The sequence below is a fragment of the Phragmites australis genome, chromosome 7, assembly GCF_958298935.1.
Source record: "Phragmites australis chromosome 7, lpPhrAust1.1, whole genome shotgun sequence".
NCBI lineage: Eukaryota > Viridiplantae > Streptophyta > Magnoliopsida > Poales > Poaceae > Phragmites > Phragmites australis.
The window spans coordinates 15,200,132-15,223,748 of record NC_084927.1 but is presented as its reverse complement, the minus strand read 5'-3'; the positions used below and the strand labels follow the sequence as shown (position 1 = coordinate 15,223,748).

The 23,617-nt window shown below is 49.1% G+C and overlaps 2 protein-coding genes across 2 annotated transcripts; both read left to right on the top strand.

Annotated features, from left to right (window-relative positions):
• The first annotated feature begins 12,878 nt into the window (after positions 1 to 12,878).
• Positions 12,879 to 14,951, top strand: LOC133925413 (uncharacterized). Its single transcript, XM_062371350.1, has 2 exons — positions 12,879 to 13,004; positions 14,628 to 14,951. Exons 1-2 carry the CDS (start codon positions 12,879 to 12,881, stop codon positions 14,949 to 14,951), a joined length of 450 nt encoding a protein of 149 aa, XP_062227334.1.
• Positions 14,952 to 21,499: 6,548 nt separating this feature from the next.
• Positions 21,500 to 23,264, top strand: LOC133924015 (UDP-glycosyltransferase 85A2-like). Its single transcript, XM_062369368.1, has one exon. It carries the CDS (start codon positions 21,637 to 21,639, stop codon positions 23,116 to 23,118), a length of 1,482 nt encoding a protein of 493 aa, XP_062225352.1. The 5' UTR covers positions 21,500 to 21,636; the 3' UTR covers positions 23,119 to 23,264.
• The last annotated feature ends 353 nt before the right edge of the window (positions 23,265 to 23,617 follow it).

The window sequence follows — 23,617 nt, the reverse complement described above, 5'->3', positions numbered from 1 at the left end:
GTGAAACGAGCGGAAGGCCTCACGGAACTCCGCCCATGACACGCGGTGATCGGCGGGGTGCATGGCCAGAAAGCCGGACCACCACGCACCCGCCGGGCCCTGAAGCTGATGGGCGGTGAAAAGCGCCTTCTCGTGATCCTCACAGCGAAGAAGGACGAGCTTCTGCTCGATCGTCCGGAGCCAGTGATCTGCATCCAGAGGATCCTCAGCTCGCGAGAAGACCGGCGGCTGGGTTCGCAAGAAGTCCGAAAAGTCGTCTCGGCGCACGGCTCCACCTCCTCCATGAGGAGCCGCGTTGCGCACGAGAGCCTCCAGGAGTCCTTGGTTCGTCTGGAGGAGAGCGTGATTCGCTTGGCGGTTCTGCTCGATTTGCATGAGCACATCCGCCATAGTCAGCGGTGAAGGAGGGTTGTTCTGACCGGAACCCTTCGGAACTTCCCCACCACGCCGAGTGACAACCATTCTGAACTGTAAAACAAAAGGGGAAACATCAAACTCCGACTTAGCACCATGCATTCGCCGGATACATTATTAGAATCCCTTAACACATGTATAAATATGAATGCATGCATGAATGCCATGAAATGATGCATGCTCGAACCTAACTACCGCTTCTTTCTCAAAATAAGAACCGCACCTGCAAGCATCAAACCACAGGCAGTTTATAACATCCAGAACGTACCCTTCGCGCTAGAAAGGGTAAGAGCGCGAACGGCCCTTGTACCACATGCCGTACAAGCGACAATCCATACGTCGACAACGACGTATTCACTTCCCGTAGACCCTACGGAACATCTCGTGTAAACGCCACACGAGTAGACGACCATGTCTCTCATCGCATGGTGGATGTTCATACGCCATTGCTAGCGTATTCACTTCCCGTACGGATCACCGTACGGAACATGCCGGGCCCCTGCCTCGCATCCGGCTGAGCCCTCGGTGATTAACCGCCACCGAGCGTCGTACCTTACCTTCCGACGATGCAAAGCCGAAGATGCAATGCTCAACATGAATTAATGCAGGGTCGAAAGCGAAACAATGTGGCATAAGATATACAAACGCCACTCATAATACGCATTTTAATTTAGGGGCATAAACGATAGCAGTTTAATACATATTGAACATGAAGAGGCGTAAACATAAATTGTGGGTTGTTTAGGTGGAGTTGTCGACTTACTAAACAACGCACTAATTATGTTTAGGCTACTGAATTAAACCAGGCTCTGATACCAAGCTGTGAGGAACCGTCCAAATAGTATTCTAACTAATCATCAGGAGAATCATTATTCATGATCACAACCTCGACGATTAACCAAAATACCATTCCGGTAGTCCCGGCACGTGTTTTGTGCCCAGGATCGGAACACATGCCTTCCAACTCAAATATCACAACACAGTTTAATAGAGAGCAAATAATTAAACTGGATTACAATTATTAAACATGCAACTGCTTCCACAATTTACAACAAAAGAGGAACAACAACAACTACGCAGCGGAAGAAAAACCTATACAACAAAAGGGTATGGAGCCGCATGCCCTTAGGCCCCATACCAAAAGCGCCGGAGTTCGGAGTAGAAGGTGCTACTCCTGCCCGCCACCCTGATCGGCAGGCACAAAGTAGCCGAACACCGCCTCTTCCTCGCCAACCTGAGAACCTGAAAACAACTTAAGGGCAGCACCCCTTAGTACGAAGGTACTAGCAAGTCTTACACAGTATGAGTATATATATTCTCAACTCCAAGGATCATGCATTTAAAGCTGTAGCAAGGATTAAGACATGTTTAAGTTCATTAAGCGGTAAGCAACCTAGACTCTAGGTGTAAGCAACTGACTTAACCGACCACCCACTCAGACCCTGCCAACCGACTGATCAGAACAGATATATAGACAACAAATGTATAAAAGTAAACCATTACCACCAAACCACCGACCACATACCGAACAAACCACCCAAACCAACCATGCCACAACCCACATCGAAACTATACGACCAAAACATGGTCTCTCGGTGGAGATAAGCGATAGCGATGCTCATGACCGAGAGCGCGGCAGTTCGAACTGATTATACACCCTGCAGGGGATACTCCTGGACCCACACGACACAGGGACCATACGGCTTGTGCCACCCGCTAAGATGCACACAAGGGGGTACCCGTGACAACCTTTCCCAACCAGGCCCAACCATGTGGATCAACCATAGCTCGGCACGGCGGTATTAGAACTACTCCCCGAGCAAACTAATACCGCTAAAAGCCCGGACTCAAACCGGACTCACACCGTCTATGACGAGGCCCACATGACCACGTCTGCGAAGGTAATCGGCTCGCCTACCATTATATCAGCATGTGGTGAGTAAGGTAAGTGCTAAAGCCGACTACACCGACGATCGGTGCTTAACCGGTGCAAGCGGTCTACGGTGTCCGGGTTCCCTTCCCGAACTGCCTGAGGACTCCTCGTGAGCAGATGACACCCCTAACACCGCCCACACCTCGTCTCAACTCACCACTCAACAACCGACACATCATCAACATAACCACAAATGTGAATAGGTAAAAAGCCCTAGGCTCGCGACAACGGTGGACGCCGTCATCGACTTCTACCGGAAAGCCTAAGTACCACTAAGCATAGCGAACTAAAAGTAGACCACGACGACACCACTAGGCTCCAATGGAATAACACATGACACGTGACCGAAATGGAAGAATGCATAGGCATAGGTTCTACCCAACTCGGAACCCGACACATGCAATGTATACATAAGCGTAGATAACATATTAGATTTTCAAGTAGACACGGTGCAATATGATAGATGCTTGCCTTGCTGCCCTAGCTGCTGCTGCTCACAGCTACCCGAGTCACGATCACCACTGCGGGAACCTCCGGGGACAGCCTCGTTCGCCGGGTCGAAGTTCCCTGAGAGAATAACGCGTGCAATGCAATAAATGTTATGCAAAGAATGACGTTTCATAGTCTGTAATAACAGTGTAAAGCGCCGCGGTACGAGTTTAACGCACTAACGATTTCCTAATTGAGATTAGGGTTAACCATTCAATTATCCTCGGATTAATTAACGCATAACTAAAGCTTAAATCAATCTAGAATGCTAACTGCGCTAAAAATGAAGGTACATATTTTTATTAAACAGGGAATAAACTAACAAGATTTATAGAATTGATTTCATCAATTTTGGAGTCACCAATATTTAGTTATGAATTAATGGGGCTTTAAGCACATTACATTAACTAAAGAAATTCCAGAATATATTTCATGGTCACTAACAATTTTAACAAGTAGAGCATGAGCATATAAAGTTAACAAAATTTGCTTTACAATTTTTGGAGCCACATTCCATTTCTTATGCATTTTACAAAGCTTCAGCCGATTTATTAGTTCAACAAATACCCAATTTCGCATTTTTCGATTTTCCGAATACTTAAATATCCAAAACCATTCTCCACTCGGGTTTGGCCAGCCGCTGTGACTGACAGTGGGGCCGGCACATTTTGACCCGAGTCAAAATCGACCCGCGCCCAGTATACAGCGCGCCGGCAGCTCGAGCGACGTCGCCGGCGGCGAACGGCGGCCTGGATGTCCCAGCCGAGGGTGAAAACGGCACTAGCGCGAGCACGTGGTTACGGCGGGGGCACACGTCTACGCCGGCGATGGCCGGAGCACGGCGAGCGGTGGCGAGGGGCAAGACTAGCACGGCGGCGGCACGACTTTGACGCGCCGACGGCGAACGGCGACGCAACAAGCCCGGCCGAGCACACCTACACGTTCTACGTGAGCGCGTAGACCTAACGGCACGGTTCCTGACCGACGAGCTCGATAGCGGCCCGACCGGCGGCGTGCGTGGGGAGGCGGCGGCGATTCAACCACCACGGAACACCGTGCCGGCGACCGGGCAGAGAGAAGACGGCGCGCGCATAAGGCGTACAGGAGCATGGGGAAGCTCACCGTGCAGCGGGTTAGGCCGGTGAGGCTGTAGAACAGTGGGGCGACGGGAGACGGTGGAGCCCGGTTGCCGCCGTTGGGGAAGAAGACGCGGGCGGCTCCAATCCGCGCGGGAAACGGCCGGGGAAAGAGGGGAAACGGCGGAGGAGCTCGGGGCGCTCCTCCCTACGGCTCCACGGGGCTCGGGCTCGATGGAAACCGTCGACGGCGCATCCGATTTGGCCGGCGGCGCGGCGTAACGTGGCTCTGCTCTGAGGTGTGCTGGGCGACAGGGAGAGCAAGCGAGGAAGAGAGAAGAGAGACACCACGAGAGAGCGTCCAGGGGGGGTTAAGGCCGACGACGCTTCCACTCGAAGGCTCGGTCGGTGACTCGACGGCGTGCTGGGTTTGCCGGCCGCGGAAGTCAACAAAGCCGGCGCCGCGCTCTGGAAGCAGCGCGGCTGAGTGAGGAGGGAGGATGATGAGTGGGTCCCGTATGAACAGTAACCGCCAGGCAAAAATATCTCCACCACTTTAGCCATCCATTTGAACACCTTCCCAAAGTCCAAAATTTGCAAAACAAATTTTGCTGGAAACTAAAACTCATAAGGAACCCATTTGAACTTGTTTGACTCAGAAAGCCTGCACCAATTTCAAATGAAAATGCTCCAAATAGGCAAGCTTTTCAAACTTGTGCTGATTTTTATGCCTTGAAAACAATCCCCAAAAATTTGGAAAAATTCATTTATATTCTCCTCCTGGCATCTACTAATTTCTAAAATTATCACCAGCCCTAACTTCCATAGAAGTTTTAGGAGATGCTTCACAACGCATCAGTTAACCCTGGTTTAACCAAATTCGGTTAAATTTCACATTGCATGTCTACACTGCTCAAAACAAAACAAATGATGCTAATGATGCCCATTAGCACTTAATTACATGTTCTAGAAACTCTGGGCCATGACAAGGGCAAGCCTTATTCAGGTCGGTGTAGTCCACGCACATGCGGAGCTTGTCGTTGGCCTTCGAGACGATGACTGGGTTTGCCAGCCAGTCGGGGTGGTGGACTTCTCGGATAAATCTGGCATCGAGGAGCTTGCTGACCTGCTCGCGGATAAACTCCTGGTGCTAAGGCGCCTGCTGCCGGACCTTCTGCTTCACCGGGCGGGCGTCCGGACGCACCGCCAAGTGATGCTCGATCACCTCCCTAGGGATCTTGGGCATGTCGGACGGTTGCCAGGCAAACACGTCTGCGTTAGACTGGAGGAAGGCGACGAGCTCGCTTTCCTATTTGCTACCCAGGTCACCGCCGATCCGGACGACCTGGGTAGCGCCTTCGCCCACCATGACCTCCTTCGTCGGAACCGAGGCGTCAGCGGCGAGTCGGGGTTTGGATGAAGAGGGTCCCGGGCCCCCTGTAGAGCCATCGACCTCGGCCTGTGCTGAAACCAGAGCCATGAATGACTGCTCAGCGCAGGAGACGGCGCCGCCGGAGTCGGCGATCACGGAGATGGGGCCCGCGGGGCTCGGCATCTTAACCGTGAGATATGCGTAGTGCACGGCCATCATGAACTTGGCGAGCACCGGACGCCCGAGGATGGCGTTGTAGGGGAGAGGGAGCTCCGCGACGTCGAAGAGGACGCACTCCGTGCGGAAGTTGTCCCGGCTCCCGAATGTCACGGGCAACTCGACCTGCCCGAGGGGCAGGGAGTGCCCGGGGGTCACTCCGCAGAAGGGGAGCGACGGCCTTAGGCGCCTGGAGGACACCTACAGCTTCTCAAAAGCCTTCTTGTAGAGGAGGTTGAGGCCTGCACCACCGTCGATCAGTACTCTGCCGACCTTAACATTGCAGACAGTGGGGGACACCACCAGGGATAGTCGCCCCACGGCTGCAGTACTTGCGGGGTGATCGGCCATACTGAATGTGATCGGAGCGTCCGACCACCTCAGGGGCCTAGCGGCCTCCTCGCTCGGGGTTGCCGAGCACACCTCGCGACGCATGACCTTGATGCCACGGCGCGAGGAAGGCGTGTACGCGCCCCCGTCGATGAAGGTGACGGCATGCTCGGGCTCCTGGAAACCGAGCTCAGCGTTGTCGGGGGCGACCTCAGCATCGCCTCCTCCGTGGGACTCATCGCGCTCCCTCTGGCGCTGCTCGACGAGTCCTTTGACCGTACGACACTCCGTGAGGTCGTGCCATCTGGTCTGGTGTATGGGGCACCATTTGCCTGGCTCGGGCCCCGCGGGAGCGGGGACCCTCGCTGGAGCAGGAGCCCGGCCGGGGGCCGAGGCTCTTGCGGGAGCCGGTGCCCTAGCTGGTGCCGGGGCCATCGCGGGCACGGGGGCCCAAGGAGGGGCCCTAGCAGGGGCCCTTGCGGGTGCGGGCCGTCTGTCGGCGCCCGGCCGGCGCTCTTGCCGGCGGTCGGGCTCTTGAGCCGTCCTATGGGCGGGGCCCTGGGTCGGCTCGACGGGAGCAGCCTCGCACTTCCTTCTCCTCTTCTTTTCCCGCTTGTCGGAGCGGGAAGAACTTAGCTGGTCGGTGGCGGGGCGGGGAGCATGCCACACCCTGGCCTCCGCAGCCTTGGCGCACTTATCGGCCAGTGCGAAGACCTCCACAGTGGTCTCGATCTCGTGAGTACCTAGCTTTTTGAGCATCCGCTCATCGCGGACGCCCTACCGGAAAGCAACGATAACAGCATGGGGGGCGACTCGCGGAATGGTGTTGCGGACCTGGCTGAAACGCTGTATAAAGCGCCGCAGCGTCTCCCCTTCCTGCTGTTTGACGGCGTGGAGGTCGCACTCCAAGCCGTGGCGCGTGAATGTGCCCTGGAAGTTGGCCACAAACTGGTGCGAGGACTCCCGGCCTGCACCTGGCTGCGAGCAGTGCCAACCAAAGCGACGACATCTTGGATCCACCGGCCTTCCGGAGTGTTCGGCGTGGCCTGAACGGGCGGGTGCCTGAGGAGAGCATGCGCTGCAAGCAGCGCGCTCCCCGGGCTAGCCTCGCTGAATGCGAGTCTGTGCCGAAGTGGCACCCGACGTTGTCCAGAGGCGGACCTAGCAGCCGGGGTCTCGACCTCCTGCTAGGGGTCGGAAAGTGCATCAGCGGCGGCGGCGGCGGCCCTACTGGGCCCAGCGCCTTAATCCCCTTGGGAGGGAAAAACCGCACACGTGGATAGCGGCTGCTGCTGGAATGCAGCAGCGACTGGGCTCTCCCGGGCGTCGGGCAGCACTCCGTCACTGGAAGTGGAGCCGGAACGCTGGAGACGGTGCCCACCAGCCATCTTTTCCTGTGGAAAAAAGCAAACGAACAAATCCAGGGATATTGCCCCCTACCAGGTGCGCCAGCTGTCGGAGGATGAACTCCTGTCGCAGGGATCCCGAGAGACCCCTTTTTAAAGATTCGGCCGGGGGGATGATCCTGAACGAGCTCGTCGGGGAAACAAATGGAAATGGAAATAAATGCAACGGCCGGTGGTGGGGGATGATCGACCTAGTGCAAAAAAGAGATAAATGCATCGGGGTTTAGACAGGTTCGGGCCGCACGGGGGCGTAATACCCTACTCCTGTGTAGATGCAATATCTTTCCTTGAAGGGAATTCTTCAAGGATGTGCCTGGTTACAAGGGTGTATTGCCTAACAGAGAGCTTGAGGCTCCCGTGTTCTAGCTCTGCTCGAGCTTGCTTGTGATGTTCTTCGTCTCAAGTTACTTAGTCTCTTCTCTTGATCGCGTCTTGTCTTTGTATGGTCTTTGTCAGGCTTGTGTCTTGGCTTTTTTTTTATGCTTTCATGTGTTCTCCATCCTTTCCTTTTATACACACGCCGACCTCGACTTATCCTGAATGGGTAAGAGAGGGCGCGAGTACCAAGGCGCCACGGAGAAAGGCGTCATCATTCCGTCTCGGTGAAGTGACAGGGGCGGTGGAAAAATGCGGCGCGCATCCGACCACCCGCCACTGTGGACGTCCTCCGGCGTCATTGAGAGGGCCCACCGGGCAGCCACAGAGGCGCCCGGTGCGCTCACCCTGTCTTGTTCTTCTGTCAGGGCAGGGTGGCAGGCGGAACATTTTGATTCTAGCAACGTTATCCCGAGGTACCTCGGATGATACGGGACGGGACCCGTGCAATTAATGGACCCACGCCCCCCTACCAAAGCATGGCAGGGACTGACACCATGGCATGGGCAGCTGAGAATGTCAGGATGTCAGGATGTCAGGCCGCGCGTGCCCATTAAATGCGGCATTGGACCTTTGATTGGCTGACACCCCGCCGACGAGTCCCTCTGGGTCGTCGGGGCGTCGGGCGATCTTGCGCGAACCTTCGGGGAACCGAGTGCTCGGGGGCTGCCACGTGCAGCCCCGAGCACTCTCTCCCGAGCACTCCTGTAGGACCCTTCGGGGAACCGAGTCCTCGGGGGCTGCCACGTGCAGCCCCGAGCACTCTCTCCTGAGCAGTTCTGTAGGACCTTCGGGGAACCGAGTCCTCGGGGGCTGCCACGTGCAGCCCCGAGCACTCTCTCCCGAGCACTCCTTTAGACCCTTCCGGGAACCGAGTCCTCGGGGGTTTCCACTTGCAGCCCCGAGCACTCTCTCCCGAGCACTCCTGTAAACCCTTCGGGGGACCGAGTCCTCAGGGGCTGCCACGTGCAGCCCCGAGCACTCTCTTCTGAGCACTTGGGCAGATCCTTCGGGGGACCGAGTCCTCGGGGGCTGCCACGTGCAGCCCCGAGCACTCTCTCCCGAGCACTTGGCTGTTCGGCCCATCGGGGGACTATGGTACTTGGGGGCGAGTGGGAACCCCTCCGAGCACTTTCTTCCCGGTACTTGGACTCTGCGGGTCATCGGGGAACTGGGGTGCTCGGGAACCAGAGGCTGTGGCCCCGAGCACCTTCTCCCGGAACTTAGATTTTCCTCATCCTGCAGGGGGGACCTCGCGGGATGGTGACACGTGGCGGACGGCCGGTCCGGTCTCGGGACTCAGGGACCCCTGGTTCCTGATACACCGACACAATTGCTCAGAAGGTGATCGATGCTGAAAAACTGGGTGCTCTACATAGTTACTTGGTAGAGACTTTGTGCCAACTTGAGATGTGCTTCCCTCCATCCTTTTCCGATATCATGGTACACCTCTTGGTTCACATCGTGAATGAGATAATTGCGCTGGGTCCTGTATTCTTGCATCAGATGTATGCGTTTGAGTGGTACATGGGCATTCTCAAGGGCTATGTACGGAATTGTGCTCACCCAGAGGGTTACATGATTGAGGGCTACAGTACCGAGGAAGTCGTTGAGTGTTGCATCGATTATATAAAAGATTCTAATCTGATTGGTGTACCTGTATCTCAACATGAGGGGAGGTTGTCTAGGAGAGGGACCAAAGGAAAGAAAAGATTCATCGATCATGATTACAAATCAATGGAAGAAGCATATTTCACCATCTTGCAGCAGATCCAGTTAGTGGTACCGTACGTTGAGCAACATCTGAATGAGCTCCACACAAAAAATCAAGGCCGCTCATATGATTGGATCTTGAAAGAGCACAAGCGTCGCTTCACCACATGGTTCAAGAACCAAAACCTTCCGGATTGTGAATCTGTAGATAAAAAAAATGTGAAAATATTGGCTTGTGGCCCATCAAGTTTAGTTACGTCATGGCAAGCGTATGACATTAATGGGTACATGTTTTATACCAAAGCAAAAGATAAAAAGAGCACGACCCAAAACAGCGGTGTTCGAACAGAAGCCTGTGACACAACAGGGGAAAAGATCACCTACTATGGGTTCATAGAAGAAATCTGGGAACTCTACTATGGAGTGAATCTGAAGATCCCCATCTTTCGGTGCAAATAGGTCAAACACCCAAATGGTATGGTGGTGGACAACTACAGCTTCACAACTGTCGACCTCAGCATTGTAGGCCACAAAGATGACCCATGGGTACTCTCTGATCACGTCGCACACGTTTTCTATATAATCGACCCCGCGAATGAAAAGAAGCACGTAGTTGTTGCCGGAAAACAAAGAATTGTCGGAGTCGAGAATGTGGAGGATGAGGAAGAGTACAATCAGTTCGACGATGTGCCGCCTTTCGGAGATCCAGAAAAGATCAAACTTGTAGAAGCAACCCTCGATAGATCTGTGATGCCGTACATGCGTCTAGATGGTGTAGGGAAAACAGTTTAAGGCAAATAGTGCTATGTTATGCGAATTATTTTCCAATGTGACAGAACCTGAAATTTGTATAAAATTAGGATAAGCTTTAATTTGTATTGAGGACTTGTATGCATGATGTAAGAGAGATTTTGCTTTAATTTAGGGCATGTATATGCTTTAATTTAAGATGCTTTAATATGTAATAGAATAGTATTTCCCAAACAAGAAAAAATCATTTCACAGGTTTCCACAGGCGGTTTCTGAGGTGAACCACCTGTGAAAATGGATTTCCACAGGCGGTTGGCTTAAGGAACCGCCTATGGAAATGATAGTAACCGCATATGGAAATGGTTTCTATTTATATAACCGCGTGCGGCCTTGAAAACCCTAGCGCTTTGACAAACTTTCGACCACGCCGTCAGGCAGTCCCTCCGTACGCCTCCCGCGCTCTCTCTTTCTGCCGCTACCCCCAACGAGGAGGGCCACCGCACGACGCCGCCGCCCCCGACGAGGTGCCACCGCCTCGCGCCTTGTCCCCCCACCGAGGAGGACCGCGCCGACGCCGAGGAGGAGCCACCGTCGCGGAGTTGGACCGTGCCGACGCCGAGGAGGAGCCGCCGCCGCCGAGTTGGACCGCGCCGACACCGCCGCCGAGTTGGACTGCGCTGACGCTGCCGGTGAGTAGCTCCATATCCCCCTCCCGGCTGAGCCGTTGTAGTCGATTCTCCGGCCGGCCGTGTGATGCCTTGCTTTTCTTTGTGATGCCGGCCATCGTGCCGTTATGATGCAACGATGAGGAGGAGCCCAAATCTGCGACGAGGTGCCGCCGCCTCGCGCCTTGTCCCCCCACCGAGGAGGACCGCGCCGACGCCGAGGAGGAGCCGCCGCCGCGGAGTTGGACTGTGCCGACGCCGAGGAGGAGCTGCCGCCGCCGAGTTGGACCGTGCCGACACCGCCGCCGAGTTGGACCGCGCTGACGCCGCCGGTGAGTAGCTCCATATCCCCCTCCCAGCTGAGCTATCGTAGTCGGTTCTCCGACCGGCCGTGTGATGCCCTGCTTTTCTTTGTGATGCCAGCCATCGTGCTGTTGTCATGCCGGCCATCGTGCCGTTGTGATGCAACGTGGGGAGGAGCCCAAATCTGTGCGTCACCATTTTTCATGTGTGATGAACTTCAATTTCTGTGATGTTCATCCGATGTGCACATGTGATTGCTATATAGATTAAAGTTCGTGTAAAGAATATAAATGATGTGAAAATTTTATGATGTTTATCCGATTGATAATGCAAGCCATTAATCTGTATACAATGAATGTTGAAACTATTTGAAATTGATCATTAGCTGAACTGTATTTAGCATTATGTGATTTTTTGTGGCCCTTCCGTAAAAAAAAGAGAGGCTTTTTGCTTATATGTGATTTTTTCGAGAGAGTACATTAGGACACACATACTTCACTCACATCACACGGACGCACGTACACATGTGCACACCCCTTACACAAAGTAGGGAGAGATTGTAGGGCACTAGATCCTCAGTGCACGGAAAATCCACAATACCGTTGAACATGTACGTGTGTGTATATGCATCACCTGTTTAAGATCTCATCCGAGGGTGAACACATTTGGGAATAAATTCTAGATGGAGATGAGCACTTACGTTAAGCTGAGCTCCAATGCGCGCAGTCAGGCTCGGTGGCACACCTAGCGGCCTTGCCAATAGAGCTTAACGCTGAAATTGACGTCACCACTCCAGAATGAAGTCAGGCTCGGTTTCTTCTCTCTTCCGCAAAGCAACACCTACTCAGTTGTCTTTCACTCTACGTTTCATGAGGCCATATTCAGATTTTTCTATGGTGGTTAATTAAGATATGGAGTTAATTTATCCACATGTACCAAAGGTTGTTCTATATTGAATGATCAATACATCTGTTTGGGATACTGGTTAGAGTGTTTATGAATCAGTACGAGGCTTGTTGCAGGAACTAGTATATGTGAGTGGTTACTCCAATTTATCTTTTTATAATCGTGTTTTTCAGTTTACTAGTTGAACTAGCATTCGGTACTTTTATAGCATGTGCAAATGTGCAATGAATTCATAATACGTGGCCAATCACGATTGCCCTTCAATATGACTTGGTCTAAATCAAGTTAGTTTATGATTCTTCCCATTATATTGCTCTTATCATCCCTTGTATCTATAGCTTTGGTCTTTTGCCTAAAGAAACATAGTTTAATGAAACATAGTTTATCCCTTGTATCTACATTTAGCATGTCAGGGCAATACATTTGTTTATGTTTAATGAAATGAACATATCATTATTTGGCTGAGAGGTAAAAATCTTCTGTAGCATTTGTGAAAGATGTATGGTTTTTTGCAAGTTTATTAAAACTGGACCATCTGTAGTCCCTACAGGATAATTTTTTCTTGGCTAAAAACAACCAGCATGCTCAAGATTGGATCACACATAGGGGCGTGATCTGCACATCAAATTGATAACAAGGACCAAGTCCGCACAAGTTGTTCTGAGAACTCGTACTCCCTCGTTAGAGAGCAGGAGGTCGACCAAAGATGCAGAACAGTGAGGAAAAGGCCATGGGTTGTCGTAGATTTCCTGTTATTTGCTAGTCACAGTTCCTTTAGGATCTTTTTGGATCTGTTACATTGATTCCTTTTCTTTCCTCTAAAAGTTTAAAATCCATACATTGATTCCTTTCCTTTCCTCTAAAAGTTTAAAATCCATACATTGATTCCTTTTCTTTCCTCTAAGATAATCCAGTTGTTGAGTAAGTACCATGGGGTCTAAGAAACCAGAAGCAAGCAGGAGGTCTGATAAGACCCCAAGCCCGCTCCCAATAGAGGGTGCTGCGGCACAGACACCGCTCCCAATAGAGGACGTACCAGCACAAGATGGGGCGGATGCAAGCAAGAGGTCGGATAGGAGCCCAAGCCCTCACCAGTCGTCCTCCTCCGACAACAGCGAAAGCTCGGGGTCGTATCACAGCCCGAGCCCTGTTCCGTGCGATCGGGAGATCCGACGTCGCGAAAGTGACAACGACTACGATCCTACCGAAGAGGTATTTAGTTGAGTCAATGCATTTTATACTTCTTAAATGGAGGAATGTCTTTTGTTTATTTCAACTCTCCTTTTTTTTCTCTCTAGAGGGTCAGGGTGCAACGATCTTCACGTCGATCATCTGCGCCACAACCCACCGCTACCTCTGTGCCCGAAACTTTGGGTCCCTCTGGGGCTACGCTGAAACGAAGAAGGGGCGAGCGTAGCAGAAACAAGTTATCGTCCGGCATTTATACAATAACACAGGTCGGTGTTGAAGGGGAGCCTGTTGCACCTCGTGAGGCCTGCGCTAAATTCTGCAACAATTGCGGATTTCTTGTCAAGGAGTACGTCCCAATCACTATAACTGATTGCCGGTTGCTGCCGGATGAGGCGAAGGAGTTCCGGTGAGCAACATTGCAGAGAACCATCCGATTCCCCGCGGGAACAGAGGAAGCCGCCAAACATAATGCATTGAAAACTATGGGAAAGAGCTTCTGGGGTTGGAAGAGTGAGCTGAATAAGGAATTCGTGAAGAAGAACCTGGTACCTACAATAAATATGGAAAGATTACGCCAGACCAATGGGCAGAGTTTGTTAGGCAGAAGACCACACCTAAGGTCATCAAACTGGGTGAATCGTTCAAGCACCTTGCGAAGAAGAACAAGCACCACCATCACCTAGGCTTGTCTGGGTACGCCCCCAAAATTCCTGAGTGGAGGAGGCAAGAAGAAGAGGCTGCCCGGGCTGGGAAACCCAACCCTTTGAAAAATTATGAGGAGCAAAGCAGGAACTGGGTCTACGCTCGGTCACAATGAACTGAGTCTGGGGACTTAGCCTTCAATAGCCCCGAGACCATAGAGGTGACCCAGACCATTCAAGGGATTGCTAAGGAAAGGTCTCTAGAGCCCGACAGGGAGAATGACCTGCTTACCAAGGCCCTGGGGAACAAGGAATACTCGGGTCGCACTCGAGGCATACGATCAAAAGTGGGCTGGAAGCATGGGTTCCCAGACGCCGCGGGCCAATACAAGACCTGTAATAGATATAAGAAGACCCTAGAGGAACATATACAAGAACAGGTTAAGGTCCAATTCATGAATATGTGGAATGAAAAGGAGAAGGAAAAAGCGGTATTAATGCTGATAGAGCAACCAACCAACCCAGGCTTTCGGAGCAGCGTTGGGTCCACGTAGGCCGATAACCAGAGATATCATGTGGATGACATCACAGAGGCTACCCCTTGCATGCTACATGTTCCGGTAGGCAAGGGAGACTTCATTGTCGAGGCGGCCACGGGCCAGGCCATTCCAGGCTGTTTGTTTCACAATCAAGACATTCTGGCCGGTTACGCCAAGGTGCAAGTGGACTCGGTACAGCCACTTTTCGTGAAGTACAAGCTAGACATCAGCACACCTGAGGGTATCGAGCTTCTCGATGAGGCTGCTGGCAACTTCATTCTGTGGCCCAGACGGGATATCATCTTCAGCCGTCAGAAGTCACAATTGCCAGCGTCACGGCCGCCCCCGTGCCCAGCATCTCTGCCTCAGGCACCTACGCCCCAGAGCCGAGCCTCTACGCCTCAGGTAACTCCACCCCAGAGCCAAGCCTCTCCTCCTCAGGCAGCATCGACCACGCGCCCAGCATCTCTGCCTCAGGCACCTACGCCCCAGAGCCGAGCCTCTACGCCTTAGGCAACTCTGCCCCAGAGCCAAGCCTCTCCTCCTCAGGCAGCTTCGCCCTCACGCCCAATATCTCCGCCTCATGCATCTTCGCATCATGCTTCACCGTCTCTGGCATATTCATCACCTGAGCATCGAAGAGTCCCCAAAATGATTACCCCATATGAGAAGACTCTACCTGATCCGGTGAAGAGGTGGCTTTTGTCCTCAAAACAAAAGGCATCATCCACTCAGGAATCTCCAGCAAAGGGCGATTTGGCGAAAGAGACTGGCAAAACATTAAGTACCCCTCAGATGGATTTCTTGCCTATACTGGATGTTCCTGAGAAATATGAGCATGGTAAGCCATTTCTGCCATCGTTTCAACTCCAAGAAGGTCCATGGGAGATGAGGAAATTCCATGAATGGTACATGCGGGCATGTCGCGTGAGGTTCTCCATAACCATTGCTTCTATCCCCGCTAACGTTTATCTAAGCGGAGACTCCTTTCTCATGTTGGATTTTAAGGACATGCATGCTTTGTTCCGCTGCGAAAAACTCGACATCAATCTCATAAATGTGTGGTGCTTGTAAGTGCATATAATCTGCCCCTACATTCATATATCTACCAATGTATGCTATAGAAGCTAATGACTAGTGACTTGTTCTGTAGGATGCAATTTAACGATGCGAAAAAGTTGAAGAGGCACGTCGGATTCATTAATCCGCAACGAATTTCCTAGCACAACATGGTCGTGAACTTGAGGAATGATGACCCCCAGATTAAGGGGAAGAGTAAAAAGGATAAAGCAAGGGTCTTAAAAGACTTGACCAAATAAAAAAGGCTCGAAATGTCAGCCTACATAGGAAGGGCTATGCTAGAAATGCAGGACAAGGACTGCATCTTGGCTCCCTACAACTTTAAGTAAGTGTGATACGTCATGAACCTAACATAAGTATTCAACTTAGTTGATCGATCAAGAATCTAACATAAGTATTCATGTAGCAACCACTATATTTGTATAATACTGATGCCGAAGTCGAGCAGACTCGTGGTCCTTGACTCAGCTGATTTCAAACAAAAATCCTATCAAGATTTCATTGACGTTATACAGAGGTAAAAGAAATCCCCATACATAAAATTCTTATAAATCATTTATGAATTGATAATTAATTATTGGCATTCGAATAGGGCCTACAAGTGGTACGTAACGAAAGATGGGATACACGATACGACCAAACCGGATGCGATGGCTATCCGTACACACTTTCCGGTAATAACACATTTGTAATGCTTGCATCTTACTATTTATGACGAAGACTCTTATTGAACTAACGAATAGAAGCATGTTTTTATTTGAAGTGCCACAAACAAGATTTCAATAGCGTTCTTTGTGGATATTATGTTTGCGAGTTTCTTAGGGTAAACGGAAGGTACACAATGAACCCTGAGGACATAAGTCATTATTGCGCCTGCATATTCTTATTTGGTTATGTTTCCGTTGTCATGAGTGTTTTAACTCTTTTAGTTGTGTTTTCAATCAAGCACGGATGATCCAATGTACCGACCAATCGCTCACAAACAAAGATATTCAAAATATCCAACGTGACATGTGCAGGTTTATTTTACACGAAGTCATCCACAAGAGTGGCATATTCTTTGATCCCGGAGGTGAATTAGCTAGCCATCCGAGGCTTTGTGAGTGGGAGAGGAAAGACTTGTGGTGTTGTCAATATTATTGTACTTGTTTTAAATATTAAAATCTGTGAAATATGTGATGCTATTGAAATTTGTGATATTGAAATCTGTATTGAAATTTGTTGAAATCTGTGTGAAATCTGTATGCTCATTATATTTTTTTTGAAAGAAATACATACCACAAGCGGTTCCGTAAGAGATCCGCCTGTGGAAATCTTCATATCTATAGGCGGCACATAAAGTGGGCCGCCTGTGAAAATAGATTTCCACATGCGGTTGGCTTAAGGAACCGTCTATGGAAATTCCACAGGCGGTCTGTTTTGCGCCTGTGGAAATCCATGTCTTCAGTCGCAGGCGGGTGCGCTAAACGCCTGTGAAAAGGTGTTTCCACCCGCCTGTGTAGTAGTGCTGTTTAGTAGTGGAAGGCATCGCGTCATGGAGGGCCCGCGCTGGTGTTAGCGTGTGTAAGGGTACTTTGAATAAGTCAGAGTTTATAAAAAAACTGCTATTAAAAACTCTAGATGATTCAAATAGCTTAACTTTTTATCTAATTTATAATAATTCAACTACTCAGCTTTTTATAATCTCATAAGCTAGGAAAAGCCAGCTTATTTTAGCTAATGCATGTTAAAAAGATCTTTTGCCCTTCACCCCGCTCACTCGCACGCATTTGCATATCAATAATAATGGTAAAGATACTATAGATAATTAACACCTAAAACTAATAATAAGCCAGCTTAAATTCAGAGATTCAAACAGCCCCAACTTTTTACTGGCTAGCCAGCTTTTTACTAGCCAACTTTTAATAATCCATAAACTATAAGTCAGCTTTCTATAAGCTCTAGCTGATCCAAACATGATCTAATTAATGCATGTATGGTGTGGGCTGAATGGCTATATGCGGTGACGTATGCTTAGGCTACCTTTAGTAGATACTTTAAAAATCCATCCCCTATAACGTTATTATAGCATTCTCTAATACTATTACAGTATCCTTTATTTTTTTCATCTTCATCACCTACCATATTTCATATCTTTCATTACTTTTCATATCTTTTCGGATCTATAGTCATCCTCTATGAACAGTGATACAAACAATTTCGTATCTTTCATTACTTTTCATATCTTTTTGGGTCTATAGTCATCCTCTCTGAACAGTGATACAGACAATTTCGTATCTTTCATTACTTTTCATATCTTTTTGGGTCTATAGTCATCCTCTGTGAACAGTGATATGGACAGAAAAGAGTACCCGAAATATAGAGACTTACCCTGCACACATCACTGTAGCACTTCATACGGGCTCTGCTGGAGCACCAGCTAACCCTCAAATCCGTTCGCATCATTGTAGCAACAGGGATGTGGATTGGGATACTGGTAGGGGTGAAAAATGATAGCAAGTATTCGAATTATCCGATATTTTTATCTGTCAAAACACGAATATAGATATCTGTATTGGTATTTGTTTATGAAATAGATACTAAAATGGATATATCCAAATTTGTTTTCGAGATTCAAATTCAAATGTGGATATCTGAATTGCTTTGAATTTGGATATGGAAATGGATAATATCCGTATCCGCCAACTAGGGAACTAAATTTCACTAAAGTTTTTGAAATTCAGAGATGAACAAAATTTATATATTCCGACCCAATCAAATTGGGACAAATTCAGTCAAATTTGATCAAATTTTAGTCAAATTTGATAAAAATTTAAATTCCTGATGTGAATTTCAAACAAAATTTCTAAAATTTTGATAATTCTTGTATTTCCAAATGTGAAAGAATTTTTGCGGACCAAAATAAAAATTCTTCTCGTTAAAGGTGTAGGATATTTGCATACAACTCGATTGAATAGATATCCGAATATAGATTCGGATTCCAACAATCCGATTCGTATTTATATTAGAGGATATTCAGATTTATATTTATATTCATATTAAAAATATGGATAGTAATGTAAAAAATATTCTATTTAACTTATATCCGATTCATTTCCAGCCTTAGATATCGGGTCTGCGGGAGTCGACCTAAAAAGCCAATAATGCAGCTAGCTCCCATGCACGGCCACGTTTCTTCCCCACTTATTGATGTGCCCTGGGCCCCTGAGATGATCGAAGGATTGCCGTACCCAATGGCCGGAAGAGTCTGGGATTGCTTTTGGACGCTATGCATGTGATGGCTGTAATCTTAGCGTCACATGTACCAACTATATATTTCACCAATTTTTTTTAATTTTATGGGAAAAGATAAGTAATTCGCTTATGCTTCAGCACCCCTCAACAGAACATGTAATGGGAGTGAACTCCAATTATTTTATTTAAGCTGCGCCAATTAGGGATGAAACTCGCAAACTAACTCTTTGCAAACTCCAAATAGTTCAAGTTTAAGATAAGAAAGGTGGACAATCCACAGACACTTCAATAGGCTTAAATATAGGATGAAGAATATGTAATTGTATGAATTGATTAATGATTTTTTTTAACAGTAAATCAATATACTGTAAAAGCATGAGTAAACTCATTTTAGAACAAACGGGTAGGAGGATCGCCTATTGTATTTGAAAGTAGGAGAAAACACCAGCCTCAACAGGAACACAACAAGAACATCTGCTCCAACAAGCCAATTGTTGAGGTGAGGTTTCCCTTTTGTTTTTTGTTGAGTAAACTCAGTCGAAGCACTGAATAGATGTAGTGGATGAGTTAGGAGAAGGGTATTAGGATTAGTATATGCTAAGGGAAAAAAAGTCTATACAAAAGTAATTTTCCCCTTTTGCGACCACAAGTGTGAAGTCTTTGGGAGTTGATCTGTACTGCATAAAAAAAAGATGAATTCATTTGGATGCATATGGCACTCTAACGTCCATCCAACAAATCAGAAGGCTCAAATTTAAAGTTAGGTCCCTCGCGTCATACGCGTGGTATTTAACAAGGTGAAGCCGTGGAAGGGCGGGCAATTAAAGTAAAACAATTTATGTTCATTTCTGAAAGGCATGGGCGCCATGAGTACAACAGGTAATTTGTCTATACTATTCGATTTTGTAATTTATTGAATCATTTCTTACTTGCACGATAATTGCATTCACTATCCAAACCTCCTAAAAGCAAATTGAAACTTATTTTTTACTAAAATAAACTCTATCTAGTCACACATATTCGACTTTTTGGACAACGATACAGCCTCCATAATGTAACTTTGACAACTATTTATGTTGAAATATATTTATAAAATGCCATAAAGTTATGATGCTATGAAAGTATATTTCAAGAAAAAAAATCTAAATACATCATTTTCATCTTTCCAATCTATATATTTTAAATGATATTGATAGTCAAGATTTAAAAAGTTTATCCGAAATCATGTTCAAATTAACAGTACAAACAGTTCTTGTTTGGAGCCATCTGTAACTCTCTATTAAAACATCCCACCACCTCAGGGTTGCTCCTCGTCATTCTCCTAGACGGGTCTACCACTATAGGTGATAGTTGTACAAGAAAGATATCAATTAGTTTTTAGATGTCGACAAATGAAAAAACTATCAATATTGTTGTCTCTAGCATCCAATCACCTTAGATCCATATGGCTAAAAAAACGCGATGGCAGTGGTTTTGCAGGAGATTGAGGATCAAGTTGAGTACATCTTACCTGACTACAACTATTTGAAATTGAAAGCGCTTAAGTAGAATGGAGAGGATATGGCTTCAATGACTATGAGTCTGTCGCGGTTACATGCGCTTGATACGGTTGGTACAATGGATTTTGGTCTATAGTATTGTTTCATATATTATCAAATTTTCTCTTCATATTCATGCTCTTTGTCTATAGGATTGTTACTAGAACAACATGATGCATTTGGATGTTAGCTTGGGTCCACTCTTACGTTATGTCATGGAGTGGCTAAGTTTATGAACTATGCCATTTGGATGAGATATATGGAGTTGATATCATATATGTGAACTATGAAGACAATATGATTCGGCGTGCACTGTAAAATTAGGATGAGTGCATTTGCAATGTGTTTAAGCTATGACGTGAACTATAATAATATTTATGTGTGGATATTGATGAACTCATGATTATTTGTGGATGTGGATGGACAATTTGTGTTCCATGTGTATATATCCTCCTATGATGAATACTTACATATATTTGAATACAAATTTAAAATCAAATTTTAAATGCTATATTATTGAATTCATAATATATTTGTGCCTACAGAAGTATCAATGCTGACTTGTTACACTAGCCAGTACTGATACTCAGATTATCAATGCCGGTTCATTCTTATGGACCAGCACTGGTAGTCTGAGTATCAGTGCCGATTCTTTGTTATGGACCAATGCTGATACTCATTATCAGTGTCGGTTCATAAATCGGCACTGATACTCCGTGACTATCAGAGCCGAGTAATCAGTGTCAGTTCAAAAGCCATCATTGATGACGTTTTTGAGCCAGCACTAATAACCATTTCTGTAGTAGTGTTAGTTTAGAGTTGTATATAGTAATATTTTCACAGACGGCTTAAAAAACTATTTGTAGAGGAGTGTCCCACTAAATCATTATTTTATAGTGAAAATGCCATATTTTGGGGATAGTCAATAATGCAGATGACAAGAAGGATCATTTCAACAGGTAGATTAGGACTATTTCTGTGAATTGTTACTTTGTTAGCAGCAACCCCGCCTGCTTCCGACTAATCAATATTATGAAATGCACTTTCCTAATAAACGGGATCAGGTGAAGAATCCCATTGATTTTGTGCAGTATAATAGAATATTGCAAGAGCGTGGACCGCGTGCAGCACAAAATCCAGACGATCGACACTGACTTCCACGTGCAAGAATCCCAACAAATTATACGCCGTACACAAACAAAATACTACTACTAGGCAACCGTGCACGAATCTCGAGCCCGGCCTACACCGTGACGCACGTACAATAATGCATGTGGCCCGATCCGATCCCGCCGTGCAGACACCACGCAATCTCCGGAGACGCCAACCCACCAACATCTCGTGAACACGGCGGCACCGATATAACGGCACCTCAGCTGGAGGCAGGAGCTCAAGTTGCACCTCAGATTCTAGCAAGCGAGTAGTTTCCGCGGCGAGCTGAACTTAGTGTGGTAGCGAGCAAGCCATGGGATCGCTGCCGCCGGCGGAGGGTGAGCGGCGGCCGCCGCACGTGGTGATGGTCCCGTACCCGGCGCAGGGCCACGTGACGCCGATGCTGCAGCTGGCCAAGCTCCTCCACGCGCGGGGTTTCCACGTCACCTTCGTCAACAACGAGTTCAACCACCGCCGCCACCTGCGCGCGCGTGGCCCGCGGGCGCTCGACGGCGCGCCCGGGTTCCGCTTCGCCGCCATCGACGACGGCCTCCCGCGCTACGACGCCGACGCCACCCAGGACGTCCCCGCGCTCTGCCGCTCCACCATGACCACCTGCCTGCCCAGGTTCAAGGGCCTCATCGCCAGGCTCAACGCCGAGGCCGAGGGCGGCGACGGCGAGATGCCACCCGTGACATGCGTCGTCGGCGACAGCACCATGACCTTCGCGCTCCGCGCCGCGCGGGAGCTGGGGCTCCGCTGCGCCACGCTCTGGACCGCCAGCGCCTGCGGCTTCATCGGTTACTACCACTACCGGCACCTCGTCGAGCGCGGCCTCGTGCCGCTCAAGGACGAGGCGCAGCTCTGCGACGGGTACCTGGACACCACCGTCGTCGACTGGATCCCGGGCGCGCCGAGGGATGGCCTGCGCCTGCGCGACTTCCCGAGCTTCGTGCGCACCACGGACCCGGACGACATCATGCTCAACTTCTTCATCCACGAGACGGCCGCCATGTCGCAGGCGTCAGCCGTGGTCATCAACACCTTCGACGAGCTCGAGGCGCCGCTGCTGGACGCCATGGCGGAGCTCCTGCCACCCGTCTACACCGTGGGTCCGCTCCCGCTGACGGTGCGGAACAACGTGCCCGATGACAGCCCAGTCGCCGCCATCGGGTCCAACCTGTGGAAGGAGCAGGACGCGCCGCTCCGGTGGCTCGACGGCCGCGCGCCGCGCTCCGTCGTGTACGTCAACTTCGGGAGCATCACGGTAATGTCCAACGAGCAGCTGGCCGAGTTCGCGTGGGGGCTGGCCAACACCGGCTACGCCTTCCTCTGGAACGTGCGCCCGGACCTCGTCAAGGGCGACGAGTCCCCCGGTCTGCCGCCAGAGTTTGCGGCCGCGACGGAGGGCCGGAGCATGCTGTCGACGTGGTGCCCGCAGGCGGCGGTGCTGGCGCACGAGGCTGTAGGGGTGTTCCTGACGCACTCCGGCTGGAACTCGACGCTGGAGAGCATCTGCGGCGGCGTGCCGATGGTGTGCTGGCCCTTCTTCGCCGAGCAGCAGACCAACTGCCGGTACAAGCGCACCGAGTGGGGCATCGGTATGGAGGTCGGCGACGAGGTGCGACGCACTGAGGTGGAGGCACTCATACGAGAGGCCATGGAGGGAGAGAAGGGACAGGAGATGCGGCGGCGCGTGGCGGAGCTAAGGGAAAGCGCCGTGGCCGCGGCGCGGCCCGGCGGACGTTCCATGCGCAACGTCGACAGGCTCATCGACGAGGTGCTCCAACACTAAACGATGCTCTGTCCCTGTCGATCTTGGCGGCTGGTGCTCCGAAAATCCCGCAAGAAAGGACCGGTTACAAGAGAAAGGGTGGTTTTTTAATTAAGATATCTATAAACTATTCGGATCCGAAATAATAAGATAAATCTTTAAATTAATTTCTATCTATATGTGCTTGAAACTTATCTACTTTGAATACTTCAAAGTAACAAAGTTTTATATTATAGGTTCTAATTTTAACAATTAGATATGCAATTCTAGCAAAGGTAAATACGGAAGATAAAAATAGTAAAATATAAAAGTACAAAATGTAAATGAGAGGGAACAAACTTGGCACCATGACTTTTTTCTGTGATATGGGTAAGTTATCTCTCAACTCTAGTCCACATTGAAGTTCCTTGCAATGACCAAGAATTTGGATTGGACAACTCCGCAGTTCTTGTTATTAGAGATCTACAAATATTGGTGGGTCTCCCACTAGATCGATGCACCAGGATGGTCACTGTTATCT

Bases quoted from the DNA above. Each gene is read 5' to 3' on its own strand.
- LOC133925413 (XM_062371350.1), top strand. From the start codon at position 12,879: ATGGGGTCTAAGAAACCAGAAGCAAGCAGGAGGTCTGATAAGACCCCA. The intron at 13,005-14,627 runs GCAAGCAAGAGG...TATCATCTTCAG, and splicing joins CAGCACAAGATGGGGCGGAT to CCGTCAGAAGTCACAATTGC.
- LOC133924015 (XM_062369368.1), top strand. From the start codon at position 21,637: ATGGGATCGCTGCCGCCGGCGGAGGGTGAGCGGCGGCCGCCGCACGTG.